We start from the raw sequence: 18984 nt of genomic DNA, 5'->3' as shown, positions 1-18984 counted from the left end.
CAGAGAGTCACTATTTGAGCTTGGGTAAGTCATCTTACCGTTTTTTTATTTTTTTTAAACACAAGCAGATGTAAGGAATAGTGCTCTGAGACTTCTGTTTTGGCTGAAATTGTCTTATTTCTAAGGGGAATTTTACCAGCATTTGACTGGTGAAATTTGACTGACTTTTTCAACGGTATTTCTACAGTTCTTGTAAAAAAAAAAAAAAAAGTCCAAAGCTGCAAGCCAAATACTAAAGTTTATGAAGATAAACTCCCGTTAAAATCTTGTGCTTTCGTTCCTTCCCCCAGAGAAATAAAAACATTTTCTGATCCTTCCTACATCATTTTTTTAATTATAAAACCAAAACCGCAGTTTCTTTAGAGAGTATTTGTGCTCATTCAGCCAGCAAATGCATGATAAGAGTAAATTGGTGGGGAAGGAACGTAGAGGGGAGGAGATGGACAGCACATTTATACCGACAGACTTATCCATCACTCCACACATCAAAACTCCCTTTTTCAAATCTCCCACTTGTCACGCAGAAGATGTGCCTGCTAACTTGTACATCAGTGTGAGAAATGGATCTTGCCAAGGGAAAGAAGGCAGTCAGGAGCAGCGTCCCTGGAAGGCCGACGAGTCCTGACCTGGTTGCACAGCACAGGCTGGCAGGAAGCTGTGAAGCACTGAGTCGCGCCATCCCTGCAGACACATTTGGAGCACTGACCGAGGCGCCAGTCCTCACCATCCCGGAACAAGCGGCCATCAAAGTAGCAGGGCTCTAAGAGATAATAAAACATCGGGTCATTTTCTTTTTCAGTGTCCCTTAATCCCTTTTCCATCACCCACAGTTAAAACACAGACTTTATGCATCTCAGAATTCAAAATTCTGTTCTGTCAAAGCAGAAAATAAGGGTAACAATTTCAACAGTTTCCAAGGGTTTTAGACTTGAGAATTAAGAGCTCTGGATGCACTTCGGCCACTAGATTTTAGCAAGAAGAGGTATCCAATACCTCAGACATTTCTGGAACTTGCAGTCCAAGTCTGTAAGTGCCTAAAGTATCCTCCCTACATAGGAAATATCTGCATTCTTCTCCCTCAAATTGCAATAGCCATAATAAAGAGCTATTAGGCACATCTGCTCACTGCTGAAATCTTATCATTTGCTACTGGCCTGGGGATGAAGCTGTTAAAAATGTAAACACGGTAGAAGAACAGAAAGAGAATTGAGCGAAACACTTGACCCCGGTGTCTTCCCAACAGAACAGAATGCAAAAAGAAAAGCTCTCCGAATTTGCCAGCCAGGGAGATCACTGCAGCCAGAGAGTGTCCTGTTCAGATGCGATACTCACCGCCAAGGCCCACACAGGTGGGACAGCAGGCTCCCTGAGCAGTGTACTGCAGCTCCCCTCTTCCACAAGCCAGGGCTGGGCAGCCCGTGTGGGTGCAGTTCACCTTCCCGTGGGCACAGGAGCACAGGACACATCCAGAGCTGGCCCACTGTGTGCCGTGCTGCAGCGCAGAACACAACCAAAGGCAGAGAAAATACATCCATGAATCCAGCTGCCAACGAGACCTGTGAATACATCTCCTTTTTGAGCCTCCCCATAATAGTATTTAGCTTCACTCTTCTGCCAGCCCAATCAAGCTTTGTACATCGTAACCCTTACTTCTGGCAGCACTACTGGGGCAAAAAATAGGTTAAAATTGGTGACGTAGCAGCCCTGCAGACCAGCCGAATCCCCCCAAGCGCAGAAGCATCCAGCAATAACCCCCTGCCTGTACCTCCTCTCCACTACAGCTTCTACAGGGTGGACGTTCTCTTTAGGGAAACATTCAAGAGGTGCCCCAACACACACATGACAACACTGAACACCCCCTGCCCCATATACTTCAGCTCTTCACTACGAGTAAAATCTCATTAGCTTTGCTTATTCATTAATGCAGCAACAAATATCTCTGCCCTGAGGCAGGGTGAGGAAAAATTGGCCCTAAGAAGAAAGATGTCAGTGTATTGTAATGCTCTCCAACAGAGAACGTTAATTTTTACAAAACACACAGTATTAAATTAGGCAGGGAGAAAAAAAGCTCTTGTTAGATAAAGGATACAGCTTTCCTTCGATGCAGCTGCCATCAGGGCCAGTGCCACTAGCTAGACACTTGCAGGATGAAGTCATAAAGCACTACGCTGGCCTAATGACAAAAGAGAAAACTTCTTCCTTCAGGCAATCTGTGCCAACCATCAGAACGAGACTTTGTACTGCCAAAAAACTTTGTTTGATGTTGCCCTCACACAGGAATTTGGGTGTGACATGTGGCACATATACAAATACGCTGGCTGTGGTCCCCACGGGCATGCCTACTTGTTCTCCTGACTTGAGTCCCAAAGGACAGACTTAAAAAGAGCCGAATGGCAAAAGCCATAGCTAGAGTACAACAGAACAAAATGCAGCAATAGCAACAAGAAATACAATGTAATATAACACACTATCACCCAAATCAGGGGTACAAAGAAATACGAGAAAAGGATGGATGAGCTAAGTATTCCAGTCTTTGACTGGATTGCAACAGGTTCGTGCTGGTTGTGCCAGATGCTGAAATACTATTACAACTTCCATCTGAAACACAGACTGTAAGGTCCAGATATTCAAATATATCTGGGCATTTCAGCATATTTCTTAAGATTTGGACCTGAACTGCCTCTTATCAAACAAAAAGGTCTGTAAGAGACCACACATAGGACTCAGGTTCACTGTTAAGCCATTTTTTCCCGTATGCGTATTGTTCAGCATGATTCATTAACTACTACCCACGAATCTTTATTTTTTTTCCTATCTATAGACACTTACTCTTATTGGTTTGGCCTTCCAGATCCCCTAGGTGAAACCACATGCTGAAAGCTGCTTCTTGAATAATTTGGGATTATGAAATACATAAACCCAATTTGCATGACAACAATCAATCTCTACCAGCATACATGGCTGCTGATAGAAAAGCCTTCTTTCAGGCTAGCTAATACACCAAGTTCAACGTGTTTTGCTTCTCCTAACGTTACTAATTTGTCTCAACAATCCACAGAAACAGCAAATGGGACATTTTCTCCTGTTAAGCCAAGCAGGACACAATATTGCTCAAAGACACATCCCCTTATTGCAAACCCTGCAGACCAAACTCCTGTTTTATTATCTGATAGTAACAGAATACAGCCCAATAACCCATCCTTCATGTCGGCTAAGCATCCTTCACTGACATGAAACAGTCCGAGAGCTGGAAACTGGAAAGGATTGTCCCTGCCGAGGAACGTGACAGAGCACTCACGCTGTGGATCTGTCCTTCATGCTGGCAAAATCCTTCAGCTCTTGAGGCACAACCAGGGCAGCACTTGTTGGGGGCTATTTGAAGCACTTCTCCCTGAAAAGACACAAGAATCCAATAAGCCATGCATGTAAAACAGAGAGTTTCAGATGAAGTGAAAGATATGGGGCCTGGCTGGACCCAATGCTCTCAGTTTAAAGAGAAAATACATTATTACAGAAGACCCCTTGCTGAGAGCCATCACATCATTTTGCTGTATTTGACATTCTGCCTTTAAAGCAACAGGAGCAGAACTTACACTCCTAACAGTGCAATCGGAAAATCCCCAGCAGGACTAGTTTTCAGATCAGAACAAAGAATAATAACTGGAAAGCACTTATCCAAGACAACAAATGAGATTATTCACCGACTGTTCTCTGAGGAACGTGGTATAACCATAATTTTTTCAATAGACAAAAGTTTTCTACATGTACAGGATGGATCTCAGTCTAACATTTTGCATCCTGTTCAGCTGCAGGGAAAGAGATGATGCTGATGGAAGCAACTCATTGAACAAAGGGAACAACACATCAGTGAAGGCATCAGCCAGCATGGGGAAAGATCTTGGCCTCCTGTCTTTGAAACGTTTCCACAAACTCTCCAAAGCAACGCTTTCATGTTCCTCCCAGCTGCATGTTAAACCTTACCGCGCAAGGGTGTCTGTCACTGATGGCAGCAGCATCTGAGGGCCCTGACACGGCCTTAGAGGTACCACAGATCACAGCATTTTTCTCCCACAGCTAATAAAAAAAAATCAAAGCACCAGACAATTCTACTGATGTAAGCACAGCAGCTGGAGAGGAAGAAAGCAGAAACAGAAACTAGAGAAGGTTCAGAAAGAGAACTGCAGAAATTTTTTTTACCAACAAGACTACCTTCTTCAAAATATTGCAAAAGTGTTTCCCAGGAGACAATCTCCATCCTTTCTTTCCCCAAGGTTAAGGCCAACCTTCAAGGGATTGTTCGTGCTCAGGAGGGATTCATTATCTGTTTTGTTTTAACAAAAAACGAAGGCTGTGCAATGCCCCAAATTGTCTTACTTGTTACCTCCTTAGTTGTTTAATAAACATGAGCAGAATGATTTGAAATGTCACAAGGTTTCACTGTTTTCTAAAAGAAACATTTGGATTTTTCAAACTGAAAAAAAGTTTTTTTACTTCAAGATTTCCTTCAATGTCAGATTTTTAGGAGGTGGAACACAAAATTAAATATTTAATTTATCTTAAACCATTAAATTGTATTCAGCTGTGATCCTGGTGAAGGGAAACTGTTGTGGGCTGTTGGGGTGGTTTTTGGTTCACACAACGGAAACAGTTTTTGCTGCTTTTACGTCTGTTTGGAACATTCGTTCTTTCAGCCTGCCCATGTGCAAAGAAGGTCTGTACACCCAGCAGAAGGCTGTACATACATGTGCAGAATTCCACTTGGGTGTGCTTTTTGTAGACTTCCTTTTTTTTCTTTTTTTTTTTTATGCCTCGTTGCAATATTAGCATAAATCTCATAATAAGCAGATAAGAAATAAACCATGGAGAGGGATGGCGATTTCTGACCTTGTTGATCAGCGGCCAGAATTTTCAAGGATGATCAAGATTTCTGAGGGTTGATCCAATTCTTCTCCCCATTTAAGTGGCCACACCTTTACATAAGACTTAAAATTCTTCGTCTTTAAGATTACCGATATCGAGGAGTTTCAGAGATTCATTTCACACTGTAAATCTATTTTCCATTATCAGCATTACAGTTCCTACCTTTTCATTCATCTGTGTTGTTTTTTTTTTTTAAATGAACATCATCCTCTCTAGCCCACTCATTATTAGGTGCACCATGACAGCTTTCTTCTTTTTATTTCTCTCTTCTTTAGCAGAAAAATTTTTAAAATCTCAGTCTTGTCTTAATCAACCCACAGTGATAATGATGGGGGAAAACAGTAAGGATGAAAATTATTTCCCCGTTAATGCTGTCATACTGAAAAACATTTCAACTAGGTTCGTAAAGCAATATAATTATTATATTGGCAGTGCTTCTTTAAAACACTAATTTTTATTGTCATTCATGCGTACTACCCCAGTCACCCAGATGCTAACGCAACGCCAATTCCATGGCCAATTAGCTACAACCATTAATGAAGGCTCAGACAGAGGAAGATAAACAGGAGACAATGAAAGCTCAACAACCATCACAGGGCACAAGAAGAGGGAAGACAATCTCAGCTCTGTTGTTGTTCGTCAGAGCAGAAAGCGTCCGTCTGCCTGGGTGACAGCGACCCAGCTCGGCGTTCAAATGAAGGGTGAGTGGAAGCTGGGCTCCTGCCGGGAGGTCCGAGCCCACTTCAGGGGCTCCCTGCAGGGACCAGACAGCCCCTGGAGCACGGGCAGCCCGCACGGCGCTCCACCAGCAAGCCTCTGGCTGGAGCGTGGTGATGCAAACAAAAGCTTCTCACGCTGGGATATGCCTTTCATCGGGCTGTCCTCGAGGAGGAGCGAACGTGCACAAAGACTGTGCCTGACCCTGGGCAGTCACACACACCCTGGGAGGGAAAGCGTGATTTCACTGCTCCCTCTTGCTTCCCCTAAACCCTGCTGGGAATCAGACCCTCACGTTCAAAGGGAGCTGCATGGAGGCCGCTGAGCACACAAGCCTGATGCAGAAGTCCAATTGCCCCCGCCATACCTTTATGTGTAACACCCCGTGTGCATGCCCATGTGAACGTTTTAACATACAACTATTCCAGGAGCTGAAAGCAGAAGGCTGGGAGCTACAGGATGACCTGACATTGCTCCTACCAGCCAGAAGAGATCAGCTGGCGGCGGGATGGCTGCAGCCCCTTACCTTCTGGAAGTCACACTGGGGGTGTCTGCAGACTATAGGCTCACAGGTGATGACATTGCTACGGCAGCGGCACTCTTGGCATGAATCTGGCTTCCAAATTGTGTTATTCTGCAAACAAACATGACGTTTTAAGTTAGACCCACGCTGCAGAAGGTGTGCGTTACTTTAGGTGACCGTACATGGCTCACGTAGCTCAAAACAGACAGGCTGGCAGAGTTAAGTCTCCCTCCCATACGCTTATCAATCACAACTTTGGTACCACAAATCCAAACGCACAGCTGAAAGACACGGGCACGCGTGGCAAATAACCAGCTCCAAAGGCAAGATAGCTGAGAGGACATAATCTCTATACTCTCTTGTGAAACTTCTCTACCCACAGTTTGTGCAAGGGCACCTGAGCCACCTTTGAGGCTACCCCAGCCCTGGGCAGACATCTGTGGCAGCACACACCCCAGCATGTGCTGCTGGGGGGCAATGCACAGGAAAATACGGACAGCCTCGACTCCAAGGGAGCTCCTGCTGAATGCAACATTCAACATTTTGAGCCTGCAAGGAAAGCAAAAGTTCAGGAGTCAAAACCATCTCCCGTTCGGTTCTTCAGTGAAAACCAAAACCGAGCTTCTTGCGTTGGGCTATAAGATGGGAGGAAAGGCCTGAGGAGCGTTATTAATGCCTGGGCAGGCAGAGGAGGCTCCGCCTGGTCGCACCCATTCCATGCCGACACGGAGGAGCCCTGACCACGCAGGTGGTCCGGCACGCTTAGAACCAGCGGTCACCGCCGCTCGGTCAGGGTGCCCGACCGGAAGGCCCGCAGCTAATTTGCAGAGGTTTTCGCCACCGCTGCCTGACCCCTCTCCGTTCCCCCTGCACCGAGGTCACGATCCCATGCCGCCGCCAGGCTGTCATAAGCCATCTCAGGCCCTCGCCCAGCTGCTTGGGTGCTTGCCAGACTTCCCCTCCCCTCCCATCAGTTTCTCCAAGGTCTGAACAGCCTCTCGGGACTCGTTACTTCTGGCGAGACGCGCGGAAAACAAAGCTCGCCTTCCCTGTTCCCCTGAACGCTGACTTCCAGCTCTCCTGACACCGCACCGCAACACCAGCACCCCAGAGAAGCAGCCAGGTCTGCCTGCTCCTGCTTTCCTAGGAAAATGAGCCTGATGAAGAAGAAAATCTGCCTCAAGAGCCAGAGAAGCTTCTAGCACGCCCCACACCAGCTTTGGCAGAGAAAGGGGCTGCGGCTGGATTTGTGACACAGGGAAAACAGCAGCACGTCCTGGCACTGGGTCAGGGGGAGCAGGCTCCCTGCTGGCACGCGGGGCTCTCTGCTAGAGGAGGTGGCAGCTCCTGAGGCAGAAGGCTGGCACCCCGGGCATCCCCAGAGCTGGGTGCAGATAAGCAGAGCAGAATGAAGTGCAGACGGGGGCTCTGGTGGGCCTCCTCCCTCGCAGGCAGCATACGAGCAGTGGGTATCCCAGGGGAGGCACGCAGCTGGGTCGGATTTGTCTGGCAAGGTTCAGCCCAGCAGAACAGCGAAGGTTAGTCAGCGAGCACAACGAGAGGATCCCCCCGCGAGGAGTGCTGTGCCTTGCTATGGACAGCCAGCTGTTGGCGTTCCTGTCACTCGAAGGCTTTCTCAAAAGGTAATGCAAATGGAAAAGAGTCCCTCGATCTTGCAGTGAGAAGAAGGAGAGAAGTGAGGGAAGGAGCCTCTCTTCCACTTACCATCAGTAAGCCTTGAAGTTCCACGGCTAAATTTGCCTGTTCTTACTTACAGAGTCTCGGTGCCTCCGTAAGACATCTCACAAAAGCAAGGGTTTGCTGCTGGGATGCTTACTGGGTAACCCACAGGGTGAGCGCTTTGCTGCCTTGGTTTCAGGAAGCTCTCCTCTTGCCTGCGCTCAGCTCCTCTGCAGTCGCCAGCTCTCCCGTGCCAAACACCCTCTCTCCAGCAGTTTAAAAAAGCAGCTGGTAGCTACACGCAGAGGTATTACCACTGATACAATTGCTCTATCCATATTTTATTATCTGCTTTATTATTGCTTTATTATTGCCTCCCTTGGGAAACAGAGCTCTTTATCCAAACAAAATTGCTTAATCTGTGACACCGAATCAACAGCGCAACAGCGCAGACCTGCAAGCGGGAGGATAACCAGAAATCCTAATGCCTCCTCACTGCTCTTCGTCGATATCAAACAATGCTCTTCACTCGTAGCAAAGCTCACAAAGGAACAAACGCTCGGGCAGGATCAGGAATTTCGGGAGATGCTCTGCTGAGGACGGTGGCAGCGCTCACCCCAAGCACAGCAAGGATGGCAGCAAGCCCCTCGGGGCAGGCTATCCACAGGCAGAGAGGAGGTCGGTTCTGCTCGGGTGATACAGCTGGGTCTCTCCTCTCCTACACGCAGCTGTGGCTGCAGGGCAGAAATCTAGAAAGCGTCTCTGCCAGCAGACTTACTGCAAAGCTACAGAATAAATTCAGGTTAAGTTATGTACATGCAAAGCTTGAGCTAGCACACGTGCTGTGGTTAACTCTTCCAGCTCTCTTTAGCAAACCCGTACCACACTCAGATCCCCTTTAACACCACGATCATACCCACGACTCCTAACATCTTCCCACTGGCAAAAAGCAGCGTTTAATCATCAAACCCGTGTGACAGACCTATTGATTTATTCGTGCTCGTTTGTTTCCAGCTGGAGGGGGAACCCGAGAACGGTGGGTGGCGAGGGAGAACATCTGTGCACAGAAGACGATGCCAGCGTTGAGAAGCAGCAGTCCGCTTTTCAAAACCGGCAGCTCGCTGCAGGGTGAGGCTGCTGGCACGCCACGGGGCTGCTGCTGGCCACAGGGAGAGGAAAGGGAGAGAGCAGGCGGAGCACCTCGTCACTTGGGGGTGCACGTACCGCCGCTCACAAGGGGCAGCTGGGGCTCTAAGCCTTCACCCTGTAGCCTCTCGATTTTAATTTAAAAAAATAAGCGGTATTTCTACGGAGGAATGGTGGCCAAAGGACTCATACGGCAAGCGATCAGTGCTGAGCCAGCCTTACACACATTTGGAGATGCAAATGCTCAAGTTTCTGCTAAAAACAACTTCCTCCCCTGACTTCTCCCTCCCTCATTTTCTATTGTTTCTGTATTGCAATATATTTCCATATTTCTATATCTCTATTTCTACCCAGCAGAGTGGGTCTCCCTGGGGGCTCAAATCAGCTTTCTTCCAAATCCTCCAAAGGCGAGAACCTGAACTGGACCCCGGGGTACCCAGTACACGCCTGCAGCCACCCGCAGGTGTCAATGACTTTCATTTGCTGGTGGCAGACCAACACCTGCACATCACCGCAGGGTTTCAGGAATTCGGAGAACTACTGCCTGATTTTTCAGATGTGAGAGCTTTCCAAGCAGCTCACAGATCTCACCATTCAACGTTCAGCTCCAGACTGCTGGCTGTGGAGCACCAGACCTGAAATCAAATTTAAAAATCTGACTCCTGGCGACAATCAATTTTACTGATCTCTCTACGGGAAGGCAGGGGTTTTATCTGCTGTAATGCTACCAAATGTCTGAACGTTACAGCCACGGCAAATTGAGCAAAACGCCACGTCCCAGCTATGAGCCATGTGAGGTGCAAGCCATTTCATCCTTTGGGATGGTTCAGAAGAGCAGGACGCCTCCTCCGTACGCTTGGTGGAAATACAGAGAGGAACTGGGAGGTTACTGCAAAGGTTACTTTCGGGTGGTGTGGCTGGGTACTGACTATTTTAGGACCACGTTTAAAACTAATTTTAACGCGCTCCCTGCACACACACAAGTGTGTTGCTAACAGCTGCTAATGCAGAAAAGCACAACACGATTTATCAGTGCCTACGCGGCGCCTATCAGTGCCTCCTAACCTGGAAATGCAGACTGTAATCTTTCACTGCCAGTATTTTCATTATTCTTTATTTTTTCCCATTTCAAACATGCCTCGATGGTTAAGACAACCAAAGAGGGGCCAGCACCTTGTGTACGTTCTCCCCACTTTTGCCCCCAGCTAACCACGAGCACTCGGTGAGCCCAAGCCCCTGGATAACGTGCTCAAAGGCACACACAAAGAAACTGGAAAGTTCCTAGATATTACCACTTACAACAGACAGCAAAACTTTACTCTGCAGACACTTAAAGAAGAGCTGTAAATCCACGTTACATCTTTTCTAAGGCACTGAGCCTCGGTGGATAAGCGATGTGCTACAATTTAAGCACCACATTCCTATCCTGTTAGGAGTGTACTTTTATCAGCGACAATTTAAGGGGCTTTTTCCTTACAAGTGCTAATATAATTAACAGTATAAATAATGAAATACTGTGCACAGAACACTTTGAAGATAGAAAGCGTTCCTTAAGCACCGAGCAGTGCCATTAGGATTAATTAATTCTCTGGCTTTCCCTACATCAAAAGAAGAAGGGATCCCGACTCAGCCCAACTTTCAATGCTGAGCCACAAGGAGAGCGACGTGCGCTACCTGTGCGCTGCGCACAACAGGGACCACAGTGCAAGGTGTGCTTCCAAGCCTCCAGAGCTGCAGGCACCCGGACACAACACAAAACAAGCCCCAAGGCACTGGAGCACAGCACGAGCACTCGGTGGCTTCGGAGAATACTGATGAGGAGAAAAAGGTTGGAGAGAAAGCCTAATAGCTGCACTCAGAGGGAAGACTGAGAAGAGAGGGTGTCTGCTGTTATCACCGAAAACAGCCCGTGCTTTATTCTAGTGCAGTGGCTGGAAATGGGGAGAGTGCAACAGCGGGTTTGTGTCCCCCCCTCCCATCGCTTAGAGCTTTGTGAAAATGCTCAGGCAGTCCATAAAATGCCACTGGATGCTGCGTTTCCCCCGCAGCACAGCAGGCTCACAGACCTGGTCATCTGGCTGGGACACTGCTGCCATGAGTAAGCAGTGCAAAACCAGCAGTCTGCAGCTGAAGCCTGAATTTTAGCCAAGAACCAAGCTTGAAATTTCTACCACCACGCTGCAAACGGCATGGCTGGCGTTGCTTACCGGGCGCCCTCCTAATTCCCTTTCCTGCTGGTAGGAGAAACCATCAAACTGGATGCAGAGAGGCCCGGGAGCGGCAGGTATCGGGTGTCTAGGAGGAGGAATCCTAGGCTGCTTTGTTGAAACCGCGGGCAGAGCCCGGAGCAATTACACTTTTGGTAACAATTACCAGCATCAGCCACCAGCTGCCAAGTGAGGAGACTTGGCAGCTCGATAGTACTGCTTTCATTTCTCATTTCCACTCCAATTAGCTGACAATACCGGGCAACTGGCAGAAGAAACCCAGACGTAAGGGAAGCTGAGAGCGCGCTCCGTGGGCTGCGGGGTGGATCCGTGAACGGAGCGATGAGGAGATGAAAGTAGCTCAAACACATAAAGGATTCCTGGTGCCCGGCGAGGCTTAGACTTTGTGTTTTATCCTGCGTAACAGGCAGCAGTTGCCAAAGCCGAGTGTGTTTGCAAATCTGGTGCGTTATCACGTATAACACCCCCTGACAATGGCCTTGCAGTGGGCTTATTACAGCATGCTCCTAGGGAGAAGGACGCGGACATGGCTCGGTCTCTGAAACCAAAAGGCAATTTGGCTGATCTCACTGGAAGATCTCACTGCGTCCCTAGGAGAGAACAGAGCAGTGAAGGCAGAGCCCACAGCTGGATTATCAACACGTCAGCAGGAGCACATCGCTTCAGGAACTGGGACCTCTTTTTCCCCTTCTTCCACCCAGGGAGTTAAAAAGCCACGCATTAAAGCAAGGCACTGTTTCCAAATACGGTCCATCAGTCTGATGCTTTTCTAGGTCTTGTGGTTGAGGGTTATGTCTTTTACCAGATGCACTGGCCTTTTAAATATCAAGGGTCTACAAATACCACTTTCCAACAATCCTAAGTAGCTTCAGAGACAGGAGGAAGATGAAGCAGGTATTCTTCTATCACCCAGGTGCTGCTGCAAGCTTCATCCTCCCTTTCATACCGACACAAACCCCATCACTTAGCTCTCAAACCAACTGAATTCCCCGTGACCAAACAGCGTACATGAATTAAAACAAATTTTGGAAGTCATCGGCTCTAATCATGATTTAAATCTTTGTTTAGACCAACAAGTCAATTGTTTTTCTGCAGCAATTTCTGCAAAGGTTAATACATTCTGATTGCTAACCATTAAAGTATATTCATCTGCAGTCAAATACATCCTTTATAATAAATACTGTGTATTTTTTCTCCTGGCTGGAAGAAACACTACCACCTTATTAATAATCCCTTACGTGACTGTAGTTTACCCCACTTTTATTCTGATTCTTACACATTCTTTCCCTGTTGCAATCAATTCATGGCCATACTTCTAAAATGACAAGTTAACAGCAATGCTATTTCTAAAACACTCTCTATGAGTTCAATGATTTCCTCTGCGTTGAGTACGTAAGAAAAATAATTTTAGGAGAACTTTTTGCTTTTAAAAGCATTTAATTAAAAGTAACAGATGCATCCCACTGAGTTTTTAAGAACTGGTGGATCTCGGCCCAGATTTTAATGCTGAAAGGTATTTTTCCCCTGTGCCTTTTAACAGCCCCAATCAGACAGGTGAGAACACAAAGACAGACACTTGTGTTTCTTCCAAAAACGCCCTCCACGCAGTTCACAGTTCAGAGACTTCCTAAGCCAGAAGTCGTGCTGCTGCATTTAATCACGCTTACGGCTTTCTCCCCTGTGCATTTGTCCACTCTCCCCTTGAATCCAGGTAAACTTTAAGCATCGACATTTCACAGCAAGGTTTTAGCGCTTAACCACACAGGGAGCGAAAACAGCATCTCCCTGGTGGAGAAGCACAGCCTGCACCGTGCTGTTGTGAAGCAGGGGCAAAAACGGGGGTCAGGCAAATAAATGGCAGGATAATGCACCGGATCCTTGCAGAGAGTGGACATTTTCCCAGGACGGCAGCTGAGAATAGCTATGGGCAGGCAGGGAGCAACAGAGGGAATAAAGAGGAAAGCCTGGAAGACTCACACTCCACTCCTACTTCTGCAGGCGACTCCTGAGCTCTCAGGCAAGATCTTTCTCTCCTCTGTGCTTGCACCACCCTTCCCATCCTGTGCCTATGCCTTATTTCCAGGCACTTAGAGCAGTCTTTCTTATTCCTTCTCCAGCATTTGGCACTGCGTGCCCTGATCTCAAGGCCTGAAAAGGAGCCGGTGCCAGGGTGTCTGAACCAAGCCAGCACAGAAATGGCAGTGCTGCCGATCCTTGCCTGCCCCCACGCATGCCATGGGGCCGTGAACAAAACCCTTGCACACACGCCTTCACCGCAGCGAGCTCGGAAAGGGCCCGTGGAGAGATGACCATTAAACAAGAAAGGAAAGAAATTTACTTTCCTCTTCTGCAAACTTTTTACACGCCCAGTTGTGCGTTAGGTTTGATGAAGCACACGCCCCAGCAATTCTCCCCAGCATACAGAAAAACATTTGGGGTTCTCCTGTTCTGGTTCCTCCTCGTCCTCTACTTCACGTTTCTTAGCCTGCCACCTGACAAATTGCAGACATCCTCCCACAAATGACTTCTGAATGGATACCAAACCCAGAATATTTGATTGGGAAAAAAAGAGGTAAAGGACTGATTGAACCTAAGCTTGATCAGAGCTTTAATTATAGCATTTATTCGGGTATGATGGCTACCTCCGGAGCAGCAAAAGTCACATTCTCTGGCATGTGATAGCCTGCGTGCACAGCACAGGTGCACCTAAAGGCAAAGTGCAGCTTTACCTGTCCACGAGCACCGAGGAGGTTTTATTCTACCCTCTAAAAACGATGCTGCTTGTTTGAGAGCTGAACACTGAAGGCCACAGAACCGCAGGCAACCGCGGTCAGCTACTGCGCACAGAACCGCAGCTCAAACAGAAAGGAAAAAAATCACACGTTTGAAAACGGCCATTAAACCTCCTTAATCCCGTGCATATATTACAAGAGATTCCCTGCAGAGCACAGCCTTACTATACTCTAGGAAACACTGCTGGCCTTTTGAGCACTTTTTGAAAAATGTTTTCAAAGGGAGGACTCTGTAGACCCAGCAAAGCTATGTCAAATGACGAAGTAATATTGCCGGCAGGATGCATAATTTCACATTCATCCTGTCGTGCTGCTGAAACGCAGGTAACGCTGGACCAAATGCTTCAGTGTTAGCTGTACCTAGGCACGGCAGAATGAACGAGATAGACAGATAAAAGACTAAGCCTTTTATCCCATTTCTGACAAAAAAACATCAGGGTATAAAAATCATTGCAGCTCAGCCAGCTGATTCAGTGGAGGAAGAAAATATCCTTCAGTAAAAGTCATCTGCAATCGGCCCTCGAAGTACCGTACTGGGTGAAACGTAGCTCTATTTCTACTTCTTGAAGGCAACAGTACACCCTAGGGCAATTCTGCAAGCCACTTTAGCAAATACCTGCACATCTCCAAGTCCAAGCTGGATATTTAGGAAGTATCCTTTGAAAGTGCAAAGCAAGGCATAATGCCCTTCGGATCCTCCTGGTGTTACTGCGGATCCAAGCGCAGTAATCCCTCACGCAGCTCTCAGAAAATACAACCCTTCATGTCCTTATCTTTAATCTGTGATCCTCATGCAGATTAATAAACCGGTTCTCTCTTTCCTTCAAAGGGGGCAGGGGACGCCTGCAACAGTCCTACAGCGTCATGAATCTGTGAACAAAGGTTTTGTTACTGAACAAAAGTGATTGGGAAAGGCCTGTAGGAAAAAGAGATTTCTTAGGCAGCCTTCATGTCCTCTAGGATTGTTTCAAGAGCCCCTGGTTCACTGGGAGCTGTCAAGATTTAACAAGGTGGTAATTTTATGACTAAAGAAATTGAAAATAATGGCAGCAAAAGTTATGTAGCAGCGTAGTGCTTTACTCGAATACCTAGGCTCCATGGTGCCTACTGTTACAAATGTTTAAACTAACTGACTTTGGCATGCAGAAGCTATAGGCTCAAAAACAAAATGAGGCTTAAAATACCCTAAAAAAGGCAAAGATGATATAAGTATTTGTCTGCTTCTTATAATAAGGAAAGGGGTCTCTGTGATAAGAGACGCTGGTTTTGAAATGCTTCACACCACCCATCCTTTGCCTCATTTCCTCTCTGTTTATACCAAGCTTTCTACAGAGCAGTGTTTGGTGTTCCTCCACACCACTGCCCCATGTCTTCAACAGATCCCACAGGGAGGTTTTTCTTCCTGCCCCACAAGAGAGGGACCAACCCGACGACCTCACCTGGGGGTAACCAAAAGACCGGGACAGGATTCACAAAGACAACGGAGAGTATGTGAGGAACAGACAAAGCAATCTGTTAAATACGGCTGCCCAGATTCAAACCTCGGCTCCAAAAGGCCCTGAACTGCTAATTAACTGGAACAGGGAGAAGCATCACACTTACACTGTCCCCATTTTTTACCCCTTTCTCCTACAGACCTGGCACCAGGCCCCGGGGTGGGAAAAGCCCAGGTCTGTTGCCAGCTCTCTGGCAGGTCCAAGCAATGCACCAAAAGCAGTTGTGCGATGAGCTGCCCCCTGGCTCCCTCACACAGATATGTCCTGCACGAAAACCAGAACCAAAACCGACCGACTGGCACCTGCCTAAAGCTGAGTCTGAGGTGAAGGAAGAGCCTGAGATTTCTGGAAGGAAGTACCGGGGTGGATGTGGGTACTACCTTACTGTACGTTGCTATCAGCACTCTCCACACACACCTGAGAACCAGCAACTCCTCCAGCAGTACATTTTTTCCTTATTACTGTTTGATTTAGGGATTATATCTGTCCAGTCTCTATCTGCATTATCAGCACATTCAACCGCCTGGAGAGCGTGCAGAAAAACATAACACACAACCACCTTTCACCTTGAGATATGCCAGAACTGGCTTTCTTCCCTGGCCGACTTATAAAAATACAAATCAGGTAGTGATGAATATATATATACATTAAAAATAAATAGAAAAAATTAAAAAGCCAACTCCCATTGTAATTTGACATTTTAACTCCCAGCACGATTATCACTGGAAAGGAAGGGAAGACACAAAGATTTTTCTGTGCTCGTCCTTCTGTCTCTGTACTACAAAAGCACACATACCACCTAAAGGAAAAATCACGTGTGCTTATAACTGCAGCTCAAACTATTACAAAGACACTCCTTTGGCACCAGGGTGGTGAATGGTTGCCAGGACAGATGAAGAGTGACAGGTCCTCTTACAGCACAGGAGGAAGGAAGGAAGAAGCTGTTGAGTTAAGCAACGTGGCCCCTACTGTTCACCGGGTCACACGTGCTTGAGAATCATAATTCCTTGCAGTGACAGCCCAGTGCACCCCACGTGAAACAAGCTGAGGAGAATTACAGTCAATTATCTCTGGTTCTACAAGAAGAAATTCCATGGGTATAAGGTTACCCTGTCGTTTGGTTGTCTTCATTTCTTCCACACACCCCTCTGCTAATAGGAGGTTTTCCTACCGAACCGTAAAGACACTCAACCAGGCCCTGCTTGGGGAATTAACAAGTTTTATTTCTCCATAGACTCTTTCCCTCTTTTTCACAAATTATTCACTTTTTATGAACTTTTCTTTCTCTATTGCACCATTAAATAACAGGAGCACAGCCTTGCACTCATGGCTAGTTGGAGGTAGAGAGAAAGGTGACCTCCGTGTGGCAAACTGCCGTCAGCAGTGGCAGCCTGAAAATGAACAAGATGCCACTTACCCTCCGGGACACCGCTGCCAAGCACAAAATCTTTCATTCAAGCTAATATTAACCAAAAGTGAAACAGCTGGTTTTCAAGGAGGGCACGTTCAGCAGCAGAGAAGACAACAGCTTCGCTACAGCCGTCACGGTACACAACAGGGTCAGAAGTCAGCAAGAAGCAGCTGAAGGTGGGAGATGGTAAAGGCAAAATAAAAGAGGGGTGGGGAATGACAAAGATATCCTTAAAGAACTAAGAAACTGAATCGATACTACTGGTAATTTGTACATGGCTTTAAATCTATTGAGAAGAAAAGATTTGGCCTGAAATGGCCAAAAAGTCTAGCCGACCTCCAAGCTTTAGTGCTACCATTTCCAATCGTCTACCTCCACGGGCAATTGCTCCCCTGAGCATCACCGATACTTACAGGTATTCTTAAAAATAAAACATGCAAACTGTGTTGTGATGCAGGGAAACACGCCCACTTCCCTGCAGTTTCACCCTGAAATGATGATTTCCCCAGAGGGCAACAATCACCTGTGGACACCTCCGCTGAGCATTCAGCATTGCTGTACTCCAGTCCGCCAGGCTACTGACGGCGAGCCGAGTGTTGTTCTTTATTACGGTTATGAACCCACCTGCTTCTGAAACCAAGTATCATTTTTTGGGGAACAAACCCACAAGTTTTACAATGCCAAAACTGCCATCGATCAGGATTTTCTCTAAAATACATAAAGGGAGCTTGACTCGTGATACCAAAAGCACTGACAAGACCCTGCCAGGTCTATGCCCTGAGCTTCGTGCTGGCTCAAGGTACTTGGCACCAGAAAAAGCAGCGAGGGTTCAAGAGGAGGAGCACAGGCAAAAAGTTGTTCAGGGTGCCTGCAAGGGATCAGTTTTGGCAGCAGAGAGAAGAAATAATGACAGAGAGATCAGTCAGCTGAATCACGAGCCACTGCTTTTCGGGGAGGCAGAGACAAGAAACAGTCCTGTAAGGCACTGAAACTCTGGCTCACGAGTCAGCTAAGGCAGAAGCAAAAATCAGGGCACAGTTGGTCTTTGCAGGAGAAGCATTGTTGTGGCAATGAGCATGATGGGCTATTAGCCAGAAATAAATTGCATTATGCATTGGTAAGTGGCAGCATTCAGCGAGAAGTAAATTGCAGATGTCTTTGGGCTCGTGCTGGAACGGTCATTTGGCTTTTGTTATTCAGAAGCACTGCACGAAGGGTCATGGCAAAAAAAAATATTTCTTTAAAGTTAAAGCCCTATAATCCTACCTAAAGTACATTTATTTTTTCAATGCATAAGAATGCGTAATGCCATGATTCTGTGAATTGCTCTTCCAATAATGCCAGACATGTCAGGAGTTGCTCTGAAAATAAACACAGTCTGTACCGTGCACGTCTCCCCAGTTTGCTCACTTTACTACAGGTTTTCTGCTACTGAGAAGCCAATTTTACAAAACTCGACTGTCCAGAATCGAAGCAAGCTAAGGGACAGAGATTACCATAACCTCTAAGGCTCATGCACATGAATTTTTCTCTCTTGCTCTCTTCTCAGTACTTAAGATCTTGCTCAGAATAAATCTGCAGTAAAAGCCGAGGAACAATTTATAGGGTGACCGGAGCAGTCAGGGTAAGAAAGAGCACAGGCATAAGCACTTATTTAGTCTCCTGAAAACAGATCAGGTGGTCCTTAAATCTCTTTGATGTTCACAGTTTTAAGAAGGGACGGTTTTAGATCGAATCATTTCATTCCTTCAGTGTAGTGCTGTCTTAATCTACAGGAGCTGCTCTGCGGAGTATTTAGCAGAGGCAAAACCTTTGCATCCCTCAAGTTCAGGTTGCAGAAAATGCATCTCCCCTCCATCCTCAGGCATGCAACACTGGGCCGAATATTGAAATATTGAAAATTTGGTTTCGTTAAACTTCTAGAACCATTTTAATTCTGTTTCTTTAATAAGCTTCAATGAATGCTCACTAATGTGCTTTTTCAAAGCGCATCTCTTGGGTACAGGAAGCCCCAGGCTTCAATGTCCACATGTATTCGGAGACGAAAGACTAAGAGAGAGCTTTCATCACA

General features: G+C 46.7%; 1 protein-coding gene across 1 annotated transcript in view; it reads right to left on the bottom strand.

Moving 5' to 3' along the window:
- The window catches only part of FRAS1 (Fraser extracellular matrix complex subunit 1), a 161509-nt gene that overhangs the window by 103177 nt on the left and 39348 nt on the right, over positions 1 to 18984 (bottom strand). The window contains exons 3-6 of the mRNA XM_080590382.1: positions 6164 to 6271; positions 3299 to 3391; positions 1333 to 1492; positions 627 to 760 (exon numbers count right to left, since the gene is read on the bottom strand). Of these exons, the coding sequence (XP_080446508.1) occupies positions 627 to 760; positions 1333 to 1492; positions 3299 to 3391; positions 6164 to 6271 (495 nt within the window). The remainder of the gene's footprint in view (positions 1 to 626; positions 761 to 1332; positions 1493 to 3298; positions 3392 to 6163; positions 6272 to 18984) is intronic.

Source organism: Anser brachyrhynchus, assembly GCF_964034855.1.
Source record: "Anser brachyrhynchus genome assembly, chromosome: 4".
Classification (NCBI taxonomy): Eukaryota; Metazoa; Chordata; class Aves; order Anseriformes; family Anatidae; genus Anser; species Anser brachyrhynchus.
Note: the sequence above shows the minus strand (reverse complement) of the source record. Positions and strands in the feature narration are given on the sequence as shown.